General features: G+C 42.5%; 1 protein-coding gene across 7 annotated transcripts in view; it reads left to right on the top strand.

Moving 5' to 3' along the window:
* LOC117359170 (multidrug resistance-associated protein 9-like) overlaps positions 1-17,516 on the top strand; it is a 227,418-nt gene that overhangs the window by 56,803 nt on the left and 153,099 nt on the right. For 6 of the 7 annotated variants that reach the window (XM_033941465.1, XM_033941468.1, XM_033941467.1 and 3 more), the window contains 3 exons: positions 419-592; positions 8,042-8,189; positions 15,685-15,833. In XM_033941465.1, the coding sequence (XP_033797356.1) occupies positions 419-592; positions 8,042-8,189; positions 15,685-15,833 (471 nt within the window). Of the gene's footprint in view, positions 1-418; positions 593-2,755; positions 2,943-8,041; positions 8,190-15,684; positions 15,834-17,516 lie in introns of those variants that run through there. The other variant, XM_033941470.1, reaches the window with a different exon arrangement.

Below are 17,516 nucleotides of genomic sequence, written 5' to 3'. Positions count from 1 at the left end.
GAATCAATGAATGTGATAAGTATTTAGGAGCTCCAGCTGTTAGTGCTGGTTGCACACAAGGGAGTGGCTTTTTAGCTCCTCCCAGAGTTATAATGTTTGGGTTAATATTGTTCACTTTATTTGTTACAGAACAGAACATTATTATTGGGGAGGTTTTCCCATTCCCCTCCTTCTAATTTCTTATATTATAGTGGTGATCGACTGCTATGGTACAAACTAAAAGTGGCAGTACATTCCATTGGGGAAGGAAGCAGAGCCGAAAGATGTAGATGGCATCCTTTTGCAAGCAATTTGTGACCAAGGATATAAAACGTATTGTTCGGAATCCTTTGCCCTTCTACTACAAAGAAAATTATTGAGGAACCTAATTTTCCCATTTATTAATTTCTTATCTATGTATTTCTTATATTTCTTCTAGGTCATCAATTTACTGTCCAACGATGGCCATCGCTTGTTTGAAGCTGCTGTGTTTTGTCCTCTAATAATCGGCACACCTTTTTTATTGATTATGTGCACTGTATATTCCTGCTTTATTCTGGGCCCTACAGCACTGATTGGTGTGTTTACTTACATAGCATTTGCCCCCATACAGGTTTGTATTTCAATTCATTGTCATTTTATATCTTTCACCTTCAAAGGAGATCTTGCTAATCAGAGAAATCCAAGGATCTTTGTTCAGCCAGGTGAAAATTGTTTGCCAGGTTGAACTAAAGCAGGGGTAGGTAATTTCGGTCCTCGAGAGCCGGAGCCAGGTCAGGTTTTCAGGATATCCACAATGAATATGTATGAGATGGATTTACATGCACTGCCTCCTTGAGATGCAAATCTATCTCATGCGTATTTATTGTGGATATCCTGAAAACCTGACCTGGCTCCGATTCTCGAGGACTGGAATTTCCTACCCCTGGACTAAAGGATTGATTCATTGAGGAGCAGTGATATGCACAAGTGAAACTTTTTAATTTGTTTTTGGATTTTTCAGGCTTTTTACCATGTTTTGGGAGTTTTTCCAGTTAGTTTCTCATATATTAATAAAAATTTATAATGCACAGTAGAACTTATTAATATGGTATATTCAAATTGATAGTGTGGGGCTTATCAGTAGTGTAGTAAGGGGGGGATGATCACCTCGGGCCAATGGTGTACCAAGAGGGGAAGTGGGTGGTCTGCCCCGGGTGCTGCCCATAAGGAGGTGCTCCATTGGCCAGTATCATGAAGTTCTTCCACAGTGGCAGCATTCACATTTTGCTGCTCTGCCAGTGTCGGGCCATCCTCTTTGCTGGGTTCTGCCTTTGTGGAAACAGGAAGTAAGCAGGACCTAACAGAGAAGAAGGCCTGAAGCCAGCAAAAGCTGTGAATTGTGAAGGCTGTGCTGCCGACAGAGGAGGGGGGTTGACAAAGAGAGAGAGAGAGAGAGAGAGAGAGGAAAGGAGAGAGGGGAGAGGAGAGAAATGCTGCACTCAATTGGAGAGAGGGAGGGAGAAAGAAGACCAGGGAGAGGAGAGGAAAGAGAGATGCCATACCATGGGGAAGGAAGGAAGGGAAAGGAATGAAGGGAAGATGATGCCAGACCAGGGAGGGAAAAGAGAGGAGATACCAGAGAATGGAGGGGGAGAGAGAGATGGAAGGGAAGGAGAGGAGAGAGATGCCAGGGCATGGGGGAGGCAAGGGAAGGAGATAGAGATGCCAGACCGTGGGATGGAGTGGAAAGGAAGGAAGGAAAGGAGAAGAGAATGATGCCAGAACATGGAGGAGGGGGTGGAGATAGAGAAAAATGGAGAGGGAGGTAAAGCTGAAATGAATCATATACAAAGGAGAGAAGGGGCACAGGATAGACAGTTTATGGAAGGGACAAAGAAAGAGGGAAGAAGCCATATGTAAGAGAGAGAGGGTGGACAGTGGATGGAAGGGGCAGAGAGAGAGAGGGCAAATGTTGCATGGAAGGAAGAAAGAAGACAGGTGCTGTATGGAAAGAAGAGAGCGAAGAGAAGATGATTAAAGTGGGAACGACAAAAGGTATAAAAATATTATTTTTGTTACTTTAGGATAAAGTAGTATTGTAGCTGTATTGATAAAAGTTTATAAACAGGAAATAGAAATAAGACAATATTTTTATTGGACTAAACCCCCTTCCTCAAGTCAGGACAGGATACCGTAATTGCAGTATACTGTACTGACCTGCAGAAGGAGGATTCGGCCTCTGAAAGCTAACTGAAAAATGGATTAGTCCAATAAAATGGTATTTTCTTATTTCCCATTTGTTTTATTTCTGTTTGTTAATTTGTAATGTGATTGCTATTTCTCAGCTTTTTTCAAATTTAAATTTGCTATCTTTATATTTTGCACAGTATTAGGCGACATGCATCACTGTTTCTATGGTGTTGCATTGTATGGAAAGTCTGGTTTTTAGTCTACGTATTTCCATTTTTAATTTGTGATTACATATTCCATACTGGGGGAGGGTGTTTCTATGTTCTGTGTGTACGAAAGACATGGTTTTCTGATAGCATTGTCTGTGCAGGATCGATCTGTACTAGTCTGGCTAGTTTTACAATGGATGTATTGATGTTCTGCTGCTCACTTAAGTATATAAGATGCTGCCTTTTCCTAGGTACATTCTTGTTGAACGACTTGTGGATTATTACTAAAAATCATATAGAGGAGGGGGTGTTAGAAAATGATGGGCTCAGGGAGTCACATATGCTAGGTACACCACTGCCCCGGACATCATCTTTGTGGGATGTTGATGCCTTTCATCCTCTCCACCCTTTGGAGCCCCTTCCGAGCCAACTGAGGAGCCAGGAGTGGAGAAGAGCTTTTTCCATCTATGGGGAAGAGGAAGAAGGTGAAGAATATTGTGACTATGGCTAGTAAATCTGGATTGGCTCATGGTCTGATGGATCAACATGCTAGGATACTTATGAACTTCAGCTTCTCTCCATGTGAGTACCTTCTCTTCTTCTGACTCCTTCTTCCACACTGGAAGTAAGAACTCTATTCCCTCAAATAGTGTTGCTTATGGAACTTAATAAACTTTTAGAAGAGCCTTGGAATGGCCCTTCTGATCAAGGTTTGATTTTACAGGGCTCTGCCCATGTTTTTTTTATATAATCAATAATGGTGTTGGAAGCCCTTTACCTTTGCCTCAATCTGTTACGCAAGTCCAGTCCTCAGATGCATTTCAATATTCTAATGAGGATGAACCTGTATGGGGATTGCAGCATTTGAGGAGGAAGTACCCCCCTCATCCCTTCCAACTATACCTATGATTCCACATCAAGTCATAATCCTAGTATATTCATTTATCATCCTTCGGGCAGTAGTTGAATAGAGTGGTTTAGGAGAGCTGAGAGTATGTGATATAAAGACCATATTATGTCTTACCATGCTTTGTTAACTATGTTTTGCCATCTCTGTCGGACAATGTTTGCCATACCGTACTATGTCTGAGAGTGTGGCGCAGGGGTTGGAGCTGCAGCCTTGGCACCCTGGGGTTGTGAGTTCTGACACACGCTGCTCCTTGTGACCATGGGCAGATCACTGGTCCCCCAATGCCCCAAGAGCAAACAGGGAAAAATGCCTGAATAAGTTCATGTAAACCGTTCTGAGCTTCCCCTGAGAGAATGGTATAGAAAATTGAATAAATAAATAAATACTCTTAAAGATGGAAAAGAATCTGGAGATGACTTTTCCTCAGTTTTGTAAATTTACAAAGGAGTCATCTTGTAAAATGGCAGAACAGGAAAAGAGATTGGTAGCAGCTGAACAACATTTGTTAAAATTGGAGTCTCAGTTAAAGTATCTGATTCGTAATCAGCAGTTGCCTCTTCTATGAAAGATAGCTTTGTCTGTTCATATGAAATTAAGAGGCAATTGAAAATAGAGTAAGGGCTAATAATTTCTGGTAACCAATTATGTTCTTTAGAATAATTAAAAATTGATTTTAAAAATGTTTGGGTTAACCCCAAGTAGAAGCTTTGATTGCCACTGCTTATTATATTCCCTCAGGTAAAAAAATTGATAAATGAGGAAGGAGATTTTGATCAAACTGCTTCACCCTAAGTCTGGATATTTCCAGAGTCTTCTCAAGAAATGATTTCTAAAAGAGCCACCTTAGTAGAGAATGACATGGGGACAAAATTTTCCCCATCTCCACTGGAACACATTTTTCCCATCCTGTCCCCACAAGTTCTTTTCCTGTCCCTACCCCCTTCCTGCAAGCTTCATCCTCATCTGCACAAGCCTCAAGCACTTTAAAATCATAAGTCTTCAAGGCTTCTGTGGTTAAGGCAGAGCTTGCAGGATGGGGTAGAGACAGTGGCAAAACTTGAGGGGACGGAACAAGGATATTGACTTTTAATTCTGAAGATCAAAAAATCTCAATCCTCGAGTTAGATTTCTCAAACAAGTTGGTTTCTTTTTATGGGCAGGCATTGTCTATATTTCCTGATGTAGCTTGAAAGTACACAGTTACTTAATAAATCCTTTCTAACTTTGAAACCTAAGGTTTTGGAGTTAGGGGGATCTTTTTTCTTAAGTACCCTTGTAAATGTATTGTTATACATGGAAAAATTTTTGGGATCCAACCTAATTAGAATTGTTTGTAAAAGTTAAAAGTATATCTTCTGTGGAAACTAAGGCCTCTTTTACGAAGCCGTTTAAAGCGGGCCGCTGCGTTAACAGCCCCGAAGCCCATAGAGATTTAAAGGGCTTTGGGGCTGTTGCCGGGCGGCAGCCACTAGCACGACTTTGTAAAACAGGCCCTAAGTACTCATGGATTATTTCTGCTGGTTGTGAAATGTTTAAAGGGAGTTTTTGGAAAGTATTGATTTTGTCTCTAGCTGGTATACATATGTATATTTTTTCCCTTTAAGGAATTTATTATTTGATTTTTATTTGTATTGTGAAGTTCCCCTTGTAGTGGATTTGATGTCTGAGTTTTTCCTTTTATTGATATCTTGTTTTTTTAAAAAAAATTTCTGTAAGTGCATTTTCCTGGTATACTTATTTGTATGCTTAATTGAAAGTTCAATAAAAAAGGATACAATAGAATAGGTAGTCTTGAGTTAGATGTACTTCTCAAAGAGTAAATTCCAGAGCAAGGGGGCTACTTCTGAGAAGACTCACTGGCGGGTATCACACTGTACAATTTCTTTTGATGAGGATACAGATAATGACACTGCCTGAGAGGACCTTAAGGGTCTCAAAAGTGTATAAAGGGCTAACTTATTCTTTTACGTATTCTGGCCCATTTGACTGAGCACCTTGAAAATCAAACATAGAGTTCTAAATTTAGTCCTGTAAGGTACTGGTAGGCAGTGTAGTTTTTGCAGGAAGAGTATGATGTGTTCATACCACTTGCAGCATTTTGACTTACCGTATTTTTTGTTCCATTAGATGCACCTGACCATAAGACGCACCCTAGATTTAGAGAAGGAAAACAAGAAAAAAACCATTCTGAACCAAATTCTCCCTGTCAGGGTCTGCACCCAACTCCAAGCTCTGCACCCTGTTTCCCCTCTGGTGGTCTAGTGGTAGGCCGGGAAAGGGCAGGCAGGGGACAGGGCAGGCAGGCCTAGTGGCTGGCAGGCAGGTAGGGATAGGGCAAGCAGGCAGGTAGGGACGGGACAGGGCGGGCGGTAGGTAGGCAGACAGGCTGGCATGCCCCCCCTGGCAAGCCCCCCCCCCAGGCAGGCAGCAGGCAGTCCCCGGCCTCTTCCTCCTCACCCCCCAGGCAGATGACACAGGCCCTAGTCCTCTTCCTCCTTCCTGCCGCCCCTGCACGTACCTTTTTTTTTTACTTGTGGACGCGGCACCTCGCTGAGAGCGGCGCACAAGGCTGGCTGCCTGGTTGCCACCGCTTCCTCTGAGAACTGCTGGCTGCATCCTCTTCCGTTCTGGTACGCTGCTACGCATGAGAACGGAAGAGGAGGCAGCCGGCAGTTCTCAGAGGAAGTGGCACAGGACCAGGCAGGCAACCTGGTGCGCCACTACACGAGAGAATGGAAGAGGAGTCAGCCAGCAGTTCTCAGAGGAAGCGGCGCCGCATCCATCGAGGGAGAACGGTCACATTAAAATAAAGTAACGGGAGGGGGCTGCTTTGGGTATTCGCTTCTTAAGGCGCACCCTAATTTCCACCCACTTTTTTAGGGAAAAAAAGTGCATCTAATGGAGCGAAAAATACAGTAGTTGTAGCTGATGCAAACTCCTTTTGGTTTCACCTGTGTACAGGGCATTACAGTAGTCTAGTCAAGATGTTATCATGGCATGGACCACTGTTGTCTTTTCAATATTTGGAGAAAATTTTGTAGCTGTCTCAACTCCAACGTACCGTCTATATACAGCAATGCTTATGCTACACTTTTGTATCGCTGTGCCTGAAATTTGCTGCTTTGTTTCAACTGAAATAGGCCCTGATCTATGACAGTGTCCACTTCAGATAGAGCATCTCTCTCAGATTCAACCTCCTTCAGGCCTACCTTACAAGGCTGCTGCTGAAGGTATCGGCAGCCACTTTATCAGCGCAGATATCAGGAGCAGGAGTGACTGAGGATCAGTCCTGCCCAGGTTAGACCACTAGACCACCAGGTATTCTAAGGTAGACCTGGGGAGAGCTTAGTGTTGGTGGGGGAGAGTTTCGATTTCAGCCAAAAATGCACTGGCATTTTTGGCTGAAACTGAAACATGGGTGAAATCAAATTTCAGGCTAGTTTTAGCACTAAAACCAAACTGAAAATTCGGTCAGCATATGGTTCCCATATTAAAAAAAACAACAAAAAAACCCGGACACACAACCCCACCCCATTCCGCCTCTAGCCCTTTCCAGCCCCACCCGGTCCCACCTTCAGCTCCATCCAGTTCTACCTCTAGCTCCACTCCATTATACACTCCAACCCCACCTCCAGAAAGCTTCCTCTCTTTGCGAGGAGCTCTGGATGCTTTCGGAGGGCCTGGAGCTTGCGCAGATGCATGTGACATCATCCATGCATTCTCAGAGGCCCTCTAGATGCAGCCAAAGCTTGTAGTGGCTTTCTAAAACCCAGACAAATGCCAGGTTTGGAAAGTCTATCTGGGAACCTGGACAGTCCTCTAAAAAGAGGGTATGTCTGGGTTTTTCCGGACATCTGATAACCCTAGGTTAGCATCTAGTCACAAGTAGGTAACATTCGACACTAGAAGGTAATTTTCAACACTTACAGTATCTTTGGTAGTAGTTCAGCTGAACCTTCTGCTTTAATAATGGTCCTCTGTTAAAAAAAAGTCCTTTATAGCTGTTCTTTTTCTGGACCCTGTTTCCAGTGGCTTTGTGTTAGATGCTTTCTCAGGGACATGAGCTATTTGAACTTGCAAGTACAAAATTCTAATAGATCTCTTCCCCAGTGGGATCTCAGTAGCTAGTGCTTCTCCTGGGTAGATGTTTCACTGTCCTTTCTCTCGATCTCCTATGAAAGCCGTGTTGGTGGTCAGATTCTATGGTCCCCATTCCAGACCCACCTGGAATCAGTGCAGCAACTGTCAGGTTCAGTCGTCACTTCTCTTCCCTGTGCACTGGCTATGTTAGTCAGTCTCGTGCTCCCTCATACTTAATGGTTCAATGGTCAGAGAAGTAAAAAGCTAAAGATCAGGCCTCTCCCTACAGGTGCAGTATTTGTAGACCCTCCTATTGCCATCAGTCAGGCAGGAGAGTCAGCCAAGTCAAAAGCTCTGGTAGAGGGACTAGCGATCTCTGCTGAGCAGTTTTTGGCAGAGTTTACGTGCCTCCTACATTTAGAATGTTTCACTATCTCAACTAATTTTCTGTAGTTTTAATGTTAGCATTTTATTATAGCAATTTAGTACATGTACTAAAGTACAGTATTCTGGGCATGTGTGTTGTGTTCTAACCTCATATAAATAACTACATTTCAGCTTTATTTACAAAGGGCTTTGTATCCTATAGTTTCTGGGGTTGAATTCTACTTAATACTTTGGTGTGTGCCCAGAATGAACTTCTGGTGGAATGAAAACGAACTTTCATTTAGTATCTGTGTCTTCTTTTCAGATGCTCATGGCTAGGTTGACTTCCATCTTCCGTCGATCAGCTATAGTCATGACTGACAGACGCGTGCGAACAATGAATGAAGTCTTGACCTTCATTAAACTAATTAAAATGTATGCCTGGGAAAAGTCATTTGCAAAGACAGTTAGAGGTATGTAGCACAGATATTGCATAAAATCTTAATCTATAATCAAGAACATCTGACTATAGAGGCCTCTGCCATTTTTTGGTGTACATCTCTTTGGTCATTAAGGAGTCCTTATACAAAGCAGCAACAAAGAGTGGTCTTAGCACAGCCTTACACAGGTCTTTCCTGCATGCTAAGGACATTATGTAGTGCAGAAGAGCCGATTATATTAACAGCCACGCGCTGATGTTGCCATTAGTATGTTTACACTGGATATGGAAAAACCGTTTGCTCAATTGATTAATCACCAACTCACTGTGAACAAACTTAACTGAGTTCTAATTACGCTCAAGACCTCAAACGCCCAAGACACTACTTTTGTTGTTTTTCGTGTCCTTGCTGGGGTGAAGTGTTCATCATTGGTCTTGTGCAGGATTTTTAGTTAACAAACTAAATATTTTTATATATCTTTAATTGTGGTGGAAAATTATTTTAAAGAAGAGCACTTAATTGCAGTTGCTGTGGTGCGGGAGGAGACAAAAGCGTGTTGGAGCAGAGCAATAGCCCCTGAAGAAACTTACCAGTGAAACGGTTGGGTAGCCGTAGGGCTTCAAGTTAAGTGCTCTTCTTTAAAATAATTTTCCACCACAATTAAAGATATATAAAAATATTTAGTTTGTTAACTAAAAATCCTGCACAAGACCGATGATGAACACTTCTCCCCAGCAAGGACACGAAAAACAACAAAAGTAGTGTCTTGGGCGTTTGAGGTCTTCAGCGTAATTAGAACTCAGTTAAGTTTGTTCACAGTGAGTTGGCCATTAGTATGTGACCATTAAAAAAGAGTGAGCCCTTACCATCACTTCTTTTGTAGATAGTAAAAACTCATGTGATTTTTGAAACTCGGATTTGATACTTTTTTTTTTTTCTATAGTTCATCCAAATTTCAAGGGTGTGTGTTGGGGGCATGTTTGGGGCAGGACTTGGGCATTACCAAAAGTCTATCCTATTAATTATTGTATTCCCCCACCCTTTACCACATGAATAAGAATGTTTTGACTCTGTTTGTGAATTAGTATGTGAAATCCCTGATTTTTAAATTTTTATATTTCAATGTACACTGCTTAGACATTAATTAAGTGGTATATCAAATTTTAAATAAACTTGAAACTTGAGACATTTTTCTGTCATAATGGAACAAAACTAAACTGTCTAGGCAGTGGCGTTGTAAGGAGGGGGAGGCAAAGGGCGGACCTCCCCAAGCGCCATCTTGGCAGGGGCACCGGCACCTCTCCACCCCCATGCCACGCTCCCTCCCTCCCTCGCTGCCCCCCCAATACCTCTTTAAAAATTTTTGCCAGCACAAGCAACTAGTCTAGCCTGATGTTCATGTCGGCCTGGCTCCCTCTGAAATTACTTCTGGTTCGCAGGGCCAGGAAATGATATCAGAGGGAATACCAACATGAGCAGCAGGCTGGAGAAGCTGCTTGCACAGGCAAAGATTTAAAGAGGTACAAGAGTGGGAATAGAGGGCGTGAATGTGGCAGGGGGCAGAGAGGAGGGCAGGGAGAGGGTTGGCATGGAAGGTGTGTGGGGGGGGGGTGGAGAGGATGGTGTGAGGGCACCACCACCCTGGGCAGTTCCTACCCTCTCTACATCACTGTGTCTAGGGCAAAACCTGAGATGTTTTGTTCTAGACATGTTTCAATCAGTTCTGAATTACAAAAAGGTTTCCTAAGTGACCAGATGACCACTGGAGGGATTAAGGGCATGACCTTCTTTCATGCACCCAGTGGTTACTGACTCCTTTCCACCTTGTAAGATGTGAAAGTAATAGTACACACATGTGGTAAAAAGTGTAAGCCCTCCAAAACCCACTAAATACCTACTGCACCTACCTGGATGACACCTGCATGCTTGAGGGCTATTGTAGTAGTGCACAGTCAGGTACAGTTGTGTTTATTTTTCTGCTCCTGGAGGGATCAACATGCAATATAAGGGGGTTATGATGAGAATTATACCTGGGAACTAGGCTGCTCCACTGCTCTGCTAGGATATCTGACTAAGTATGCTGGCCTTAGACATCCCAATGGGTTGTGTTTATGTTTTTCCCTAGGATTGTTTTTTTCTTTTTTTGAAAATGGTATTTCTAGTACAAAAAGCACGAGTCCTGAACCTGTGGGTGGTGCATATTCACTCGCAAGGGATGCAGAAGGTATCATCTTACATTTTCAACTTCGCCTCCCTGTATCACCGAGCAGTGCCCTCTCTCCTCAGTTTTTTCATTCTGCAAACAAGGAGGAAGTGTCTTTTTCCTCTACTCTGCTTAATATTTATTATTTTCAGGTATTAATCAGTATTTTTGAGGCTTTGGGTGCTTTAGAGCATTGTTCTTCAACCGCCAGTCTGCATAAAATTCCTGCTGGTCCGCGCAGGACCAGTGAGGTCGACATCTGCAATTTCCTGCCGGTCCACAAAGGGCTGGCAAGATCGACAGCTGAAGTCCGCGCAGGGCCGGAGAGATCATGGGGAACCTCCGACAGTGTCTTTCTCCCCTCCCAGCAGCTCTCCTTACTTACCAGCGCAGCGATTCAGGAAGGCAGCCTTGGGGCTTTTGCAGAGTTGTGGCCGCTTCTGATGATGCAACTTTCTCTTTCCTCAGAGGTGGCGCGACCCAACAAAGGACCCGAGGCTGTCTTCCTGAATCGCTGCGCTGGTAAGTAAAGAGAGCTGCTGGGAGGGGAGAAAGCCACTGTTAGAGGCTGGGAAGCTGCTGGGCATGGTAAAAAAAAAAAAAAAAAAAAAAAAGGGGACAACTGCTACTGGACCTGGAGGGAGGGAGGAGAGATGCTGCTGGGAGGGGAGGAGGGAAAGGGGTCTGGGAAGCTGCTGGGCAAGGGAAAAAAGGGACAGCTGCTACTGGACCTGGAGAGAGGGAGAAGGAGAGATGCTGCTGGGAGGGAAGGAGGGAAAGGAGTCTGGGAAGCTGCTGGGCAAGGGAAAAAAAGGGACAGCTGCTACTGGATTTGGAGGGAAGGAGAGATGCTGCTGGACAGGGGGAGGAGGGAAGAGAGAAGAAAAAAGGAAGGAAACAGCTGGCAGGGAGATTAGAGGAGGGGAAGGGGAGAGACAGGAATGAGATGGGAAGGGGGTCAGCAGAGAAATTGAGAGGGGCAAAGATGCTAGATCTGGTGTAGGAGAGATAAAAATGAAGAGAGCAATGAAGCTGGAATGAATCATGTAAAAAGGAGAGAGGGGGGCATAGGCTGGATGGAAAGGGGAGAGGGGCATAGAAAGAAGACAAATACCATATGGAAGGGGGAGAGGACAGACAGTAGATGGAAGGGGCAGATGCTGGATTGAAGAGACAGAGAGGGCAGACGCTGGAAGGAAGAGAGTGAAAAGAAGATGAAAGCAGAAACCAGAGACAACAAAAGGTAGAAACAAATAATTTTATTTCTATTTTGTGATTAGAATATATCAGATATGAAATATATATCCTGCTAGAGCTGGTGTTAGACATAACTGGGGACTGCAAAGTCCAGCCAGTGGCTTAGGGCTCTCCACCAGGGGGGCAGTTGCCCTAGTTGCACTTCCCTAACCCTATTCCTGCTATGTGTGACTGCGGTATTCTGTTAGCATGATAGTTCTGTGTAGCATTCTGTAATAATTTCAGTTTTCTTGATAGTAGAGGGGATATATGTGAAGGGGAGGGGAGACAGGGGTTTTGTTGATCCTTGCTCTGTATTATTTGTATTTATAAAAATGACAATTGTACAGAATATTGTTTCTTTTTATACTTTAATAAAATATATTCAATATAAAATCATAACTGAGGCTTGTGCAGATGGGATCAGATGGTTTGTGAGGACCGAGCTCGCGGAGATGAGGCAGAAACGGGGTTTTTAAATTTCAGTTCTAGTAGTTTGCCGGTCCACAAAATAATATTTTTTTTTTCCCGCCAGTCCATAGGTATGAAAAGGTTGAAGATCACTGCTTTAGAGCACCCCAGTAGTCCTGGGTCAGCTCTGCCTGGGAAAAGCTGCAGACTCAGGGTTCTGAATCTGTAGCTGAGCGGGCCACCCTTGCTGCAGAGCACCTGTCTGTCTGGCCAGCCTAACACTTGGATCGGCTCGGGGTTCAGCCCCTGGCAGTCTGCTCACCTGATTTCATTCGAAGCACATGAGCGCGGGCTGTTTTTGGGCCCTGCACTGGAGACTTTGCAGGTGCTGGCTGCAGCTCCCCTAAGAAGTGTCTAGAGGGTTTCAAGCTGGTTCAGCCTGTGTAAAAGGCAGCCCAAAGGTGATATTGCCCAAAACTACAACAGCTACTCCTATGTCAAAGTTACGTCGGAAAGAGGGACTCGGCAGCAAGAAGGTTCTGGTTAGAGCAGCCCTGCATGCAGGAAGCTTCTAATAGGCTGGTAGGCCTGCCCTGGCAGGTGTGAAGGGGCCAACCCAGGAGAGTCGCAGGTTTGATTTTTTTTTTTTTTTTGCTGCCAGCAATTGGGAGGGTGTGAGGGTGGGGGGCTGTTGGACCTGTGATAGGGAGGAGGCTGCTGGACTCATAAAGGGGGGCTGCTGCTGCACCCGTGAAGGGGAGGGAGGGAGTTACTATTTGGTTATCTCTAGGCTGGATTACTGCAATACATTGTATCTTGGCATAACTCAGAAAGAAATAAGAAGGCTACAAATTATACAAAATACAGCAATAAAAAGTATTACTAACTCCAAAAAATATGATCATATCACACCTCTTCTACAAAAAGCACACTGGTTACCAATTTCACACAGAATAATCTATAAAATTGCACTGATAACCTTCAAAATCCAACAAACCAACACACCAATATTTCTACATTGTTTTTTGATACCACACTCTCCATCCAGGACTCTAAGATCAACGGAACAGCATTTGCTGACTATCCCTTCTTTAAAAATAATAGGTACCAGAAGAGCTATGATTTTTTCAGTCATAGCACCCCAGCTTTGGAACAATTTACCAATCTATTTACGTGGAGAAATCTCATTAGAAAAATTTAAAAGCACATTAAAATGCTACCTGTACAAAGACGCATTTGAGCCATAGATAGGATAAATTATCTATCATAAATCCCAGGCTCAAATACCTAATTTTAACCAGACCTTATGTATAGGTCACAACCTCCCCCATCCTCTTTTTTGGCTTAGCCATATTTGTAAAACATTCTTTATTACCCTCCTGAAGTATTGAAGTATTTGATATTGCGTGTACAACAAACTTTTAATAAACTTGAAACTTGCTGAACTGGCTGGAGCTTACGAGAAGGAAGACAGATGCTGGATCTGGCTGGGGATTGTGGGGAAGGGAAATAGGTGCTGGGCCCATATGGTGGGTGGAGTGGAGCTGGAGGGAAGGGAGAGGTGCCAGACTCACATCTGGGTGCTGAAGGGAGGAGATAGAGGTGTTGGACTCATGAGAAAGGGGCTAGAGGGAAGGAAGTTAGAGAAGGAAAGGGAAAGAGACAGCAGAACCAAGGGGATGAAGGGTGAAATATTGAACATAGCGGAGGGAGGGAGGAAAGAGAGCGTGTGAGAGACACATTGGTGTAAGGGAATAAGAAGGGAGAAGCTGGACACAAGGAGATATACAAAAAGAGGGGAGATGGTGGGCATGGATGGGAGAATAGGAACAGGGACAAAAAAGGGAATGATGCATCTGCATGGGGTAGTATATGGACACAGAGGGTAATGCTAGACATGGTAGGGTAGATGGACACAGAGAGAAGATGGCTAGATATGGGGGAGAATAAGAATGCAGAAGGAAAGTGCTGGATGGTGGGGGCATAGGGATATAGTGGAGTGATACTGTACACAGGAGGAGGGGGATCATAGAATGATCAGATGATGAAGGCAGGGAGACAGGCACAGGGGAAATACTAGAAAGGGAAGTATAGGAGACAGAGAAGGGAGATGCTTGTTGAACATGGGAGATGAATGGTGAGCATGGAGAAAGAAGACATGTGAAATGGTCAGAAGACCATGGCAAGTGAGTTAAGAGTAAGTAGACAGAAACAGAAACCAGAGCCTGAGACCAATGTGACGTGAAGAATAAAATGACGAGACAACAAAGGGTAGAAAAAATAATTTTATTTTCTATTATGTGATTAGAATATATCAGATTTGAAATTTGTATCCTGATAGATCTGGTGTTAGACATAACTGGAGACTTCAAAGCCCAGGCTGTGCTTCTTTAGCTTCTAGCTGGCTTAGGGCTCTTTCTGACCAGGGGGTAGTTGCCCTAGTTGCACTCCCCTAACACTATTCTTGCCATATGTGACTGAAGTATTCTGTTAGCTTGATTTTTCTATGTAACATTCTGTAGTAATTTGACTTCAGTCTTCTTGATAGTGGAGGGGATATTTGTGAGGGGGAAAAGAGGGGAGAGGAGATAGGGGTTTTGTTGATTTATAAAATGACAATTGTACAGAATATTGTTTATTTTTATACTTTAATAATATAAGTTCAGTATAAAACTATTTGAGGCTTGTGCGGATGGGATCAGATGGTTTGCGGGGACGGGGACAGGAACTGAGCTGGCGAGAATGGGGCAGCTTGCGGGGACGGGAACAAATTTTTGCTCATCTTTCTCTAGTTCTTACCTTGATAATACAAACTAATGGCTTCAGAGAGACAGAAGTGTCTATACTGGTTTGCCCTTGACAAAGTCGGAGCTGAAAAAGTGTTGTTTTTGTTCTGTCTTATTGATGCTATGCTGCACTTATTAATGACTTGTATTTTCTTTCAGAACAGATCAAAAGTATGCGATTGGGCAGTTCCCTGTGCCCTTCTTGGTTATTTCTCCTCTTTCAGGGGTTGTCTCTACTTTGGTACAAACTGAGAAGAGAAGGCAGTGCCTGATGATGCAGGGAGGTGTAGTTGAAAATGTAAGACAATACCTTCTGTATCCCTTGCGGATGAAGATGCACTACCCACAGGTTCAGGACTCATATGCTTTTCTACTGGAAAGAGGATAACCAAATAAGAACCTAATCTTCTGTTAAAGAAAAACTCCCTGAGTACAAGCATCTAGAACAGGGGTAGGGAACTCTGGTCCTCGAGAGCCGTATTCCAGTCGAGTTTTCAGGATTTCCCCAATGAATATGCATTGAAAGCAGTGCATGCAAATAGATCTCATGCATATTCATTGGGGAAATCCTGAAAACCCGACTGGAATACGGCTCTCGAGGACCGGAGTTCCCTACCCCTGATCTAGAAAATGATGATTTTCAAAATAAAAAGGCAGATTTTTTTTTCTGGTTCAAAAATTACCACGTTGACCATACAATGTTTGAACATTTTTCACAAAACATCCCAAATTGGACTTAGATATCATATCGAAAATGCCCTTCTATGTCTCTACCAGGCAACGTGTGTTAATTTTTTGACTCTTAGTATTTGCAATGTTATTAGTATAGAAATACCTTTTCATTTTTCTTTAAATAAATGCAACTCTTATAAATGCATGAACATTTCCACAGGAGTAAGAAAAATGGAAAAGAAACTTCTGGAGAAAGCAGGATATGTGCAAAGTGTAAACTCGATTGCCACAACCACTGTAGTGACTCTATCTACTGTCCTGACCTTTGTTGTTCATACACTGTTAAAACAAGAACTAACTGCATCAGACGTAAGGATATTTTCTATAATTTTTATGCTTTATCTCATTATAGTATAGCTTTCTGTGGATCTTTTAATTCATAAGCAGGCCTGGTCAAGTTTGCAAATATGAAATCCAGGCTTACCTTCAAATTATTTCCTCTGAATTTAATCTGATAATAACAGCCAGCTTCAATTGGGCTTCATTCTACTTTGAAAAATATCTGTCAATGAATATAAACTTTGGTTCAGATCCATGCATAAATTTGTGGATCTGCATATTTGAAATATTTGCAGATATTGAAAATCTGAAGATGCATGAATCTATGAATATTTGTAGAGTCGGAATATGTGAGACAGTGTTAATCTTTGAATCCAGTGACAGCTAGTGTAAAATCTAGGACTATGTATCTCTGAACTAGGAATACAAAGTCCAGACCAGATGAATATTGAGATCTGAGCCAGGCTACGACTGGCATACTTATTCATATTGCTTGAGCCAGTTGGCCCTAAGATCAGACAGGGCATGGATTGAATCCTAATCAAGTCATCCATCTTTAATTTGTAAGTTCCAATCATGAATTTGTTTTTCCTCCATCACTGATGCTCATACCACTGAATCCTTTTTTTTTTTATTGGGGGGGGGGGGGGAGGAGTGAAACCTGAGGTAGCCTTTCTTCCCCCCAAAAGGAGGAAAAAAGTTGACTCGAATATAAACCGAGATTAGAAATTTGGGTATGTGATTGTCGAAAGTAATACCATAAGTAATCACTAATTTTTCAGTTGGGGCTGTTTTGAGTCCAAAAAAACTGAAGGAGAGCCAACCAAAGTATCTGAACTTCTATCCAGAACATCTGGACTCAATCACACATGCAGAAAACAGAAAAATCATTTTCAAATACAAACCCACAAAATAAAAGTACTATTGTATGCAAATGAAACCCTAATATGCCTAACTCTGCACACAGTACACCACAAAAGAAATAGATAGAAATCATCATTTTCACTGTTTGAACTCTCCCCCACCAAGATAAATATAATGGATTCCATTACTCGCACATTTCTGTAACATTTAACAATAAAGATTTTTCATTTATTTTCATTGTTTCTTCTAGCGTCTTATAAATCCATATTCTTAAAGATCTATAGATTCTTGAATGATAAAGAATAATTTGGGTGGGAGGGTTATTGGTCTGTAAGAATATTGTCTATAGTGTATATGTTTTATTTATTGTTCTTCACTTATTGAAATTATTTTAAAATGAATAAAGATTATTAAGAAATAGAAAGAAATTAATTTCTTCCTGAACAATTCAAATTATAAAAACAGACGTGAATTTTCAAAATTGACTATTTCCATCACCAAATTGAAAATAAAAACATCTTCCTTACCTTTGTTATCTGGCGGTTTTATTTTTCTGATCATCTTGCTCCCTCTTTGCTCTTAATTCTGTTTCCAAGGCCTCCTTATGCATTTGCTGTTTCTTTCCTCTCCTTCACATCTTGCACTACATCCATCTTTGGCACTGATTTTCATATTCAGTTTTCTTCCATTTTTCAGCCTCCATCTCAAATCTATCTTTCCAGCTCTCCCTTCTCCTCCCTCCATGTGCACAATCTCTTCCCTCTCTTATCTCCTCTCCTACTTCCCTCATCCATGTACACCATCTCTTCCCCTTCTCTCCATCCATGTGCATCATCTCTTCCCTCTTTT

The sequence above is a fragment of the Geotrypetes seraphini genome, chromosome 4 (assembly GCF_902459505.1).
Source record: "Geotrypetes seraphini chromosome 4, aGeoSer1.1, whole genome shotgun sequence".
Taxonomy (NCBI): domain Eukaryota; kingdom Metazoa; phylum Chordata; class Amphibia; order Gymnophiona; family Dermophiidae; genus Geotrypetes; species Geotrypetes seraphini.
The sequence above is the reverse complement of the archived record's forward strand: the minus strand, read 5'-3'. Positions and strand labels throughout refer to the sequence as shown.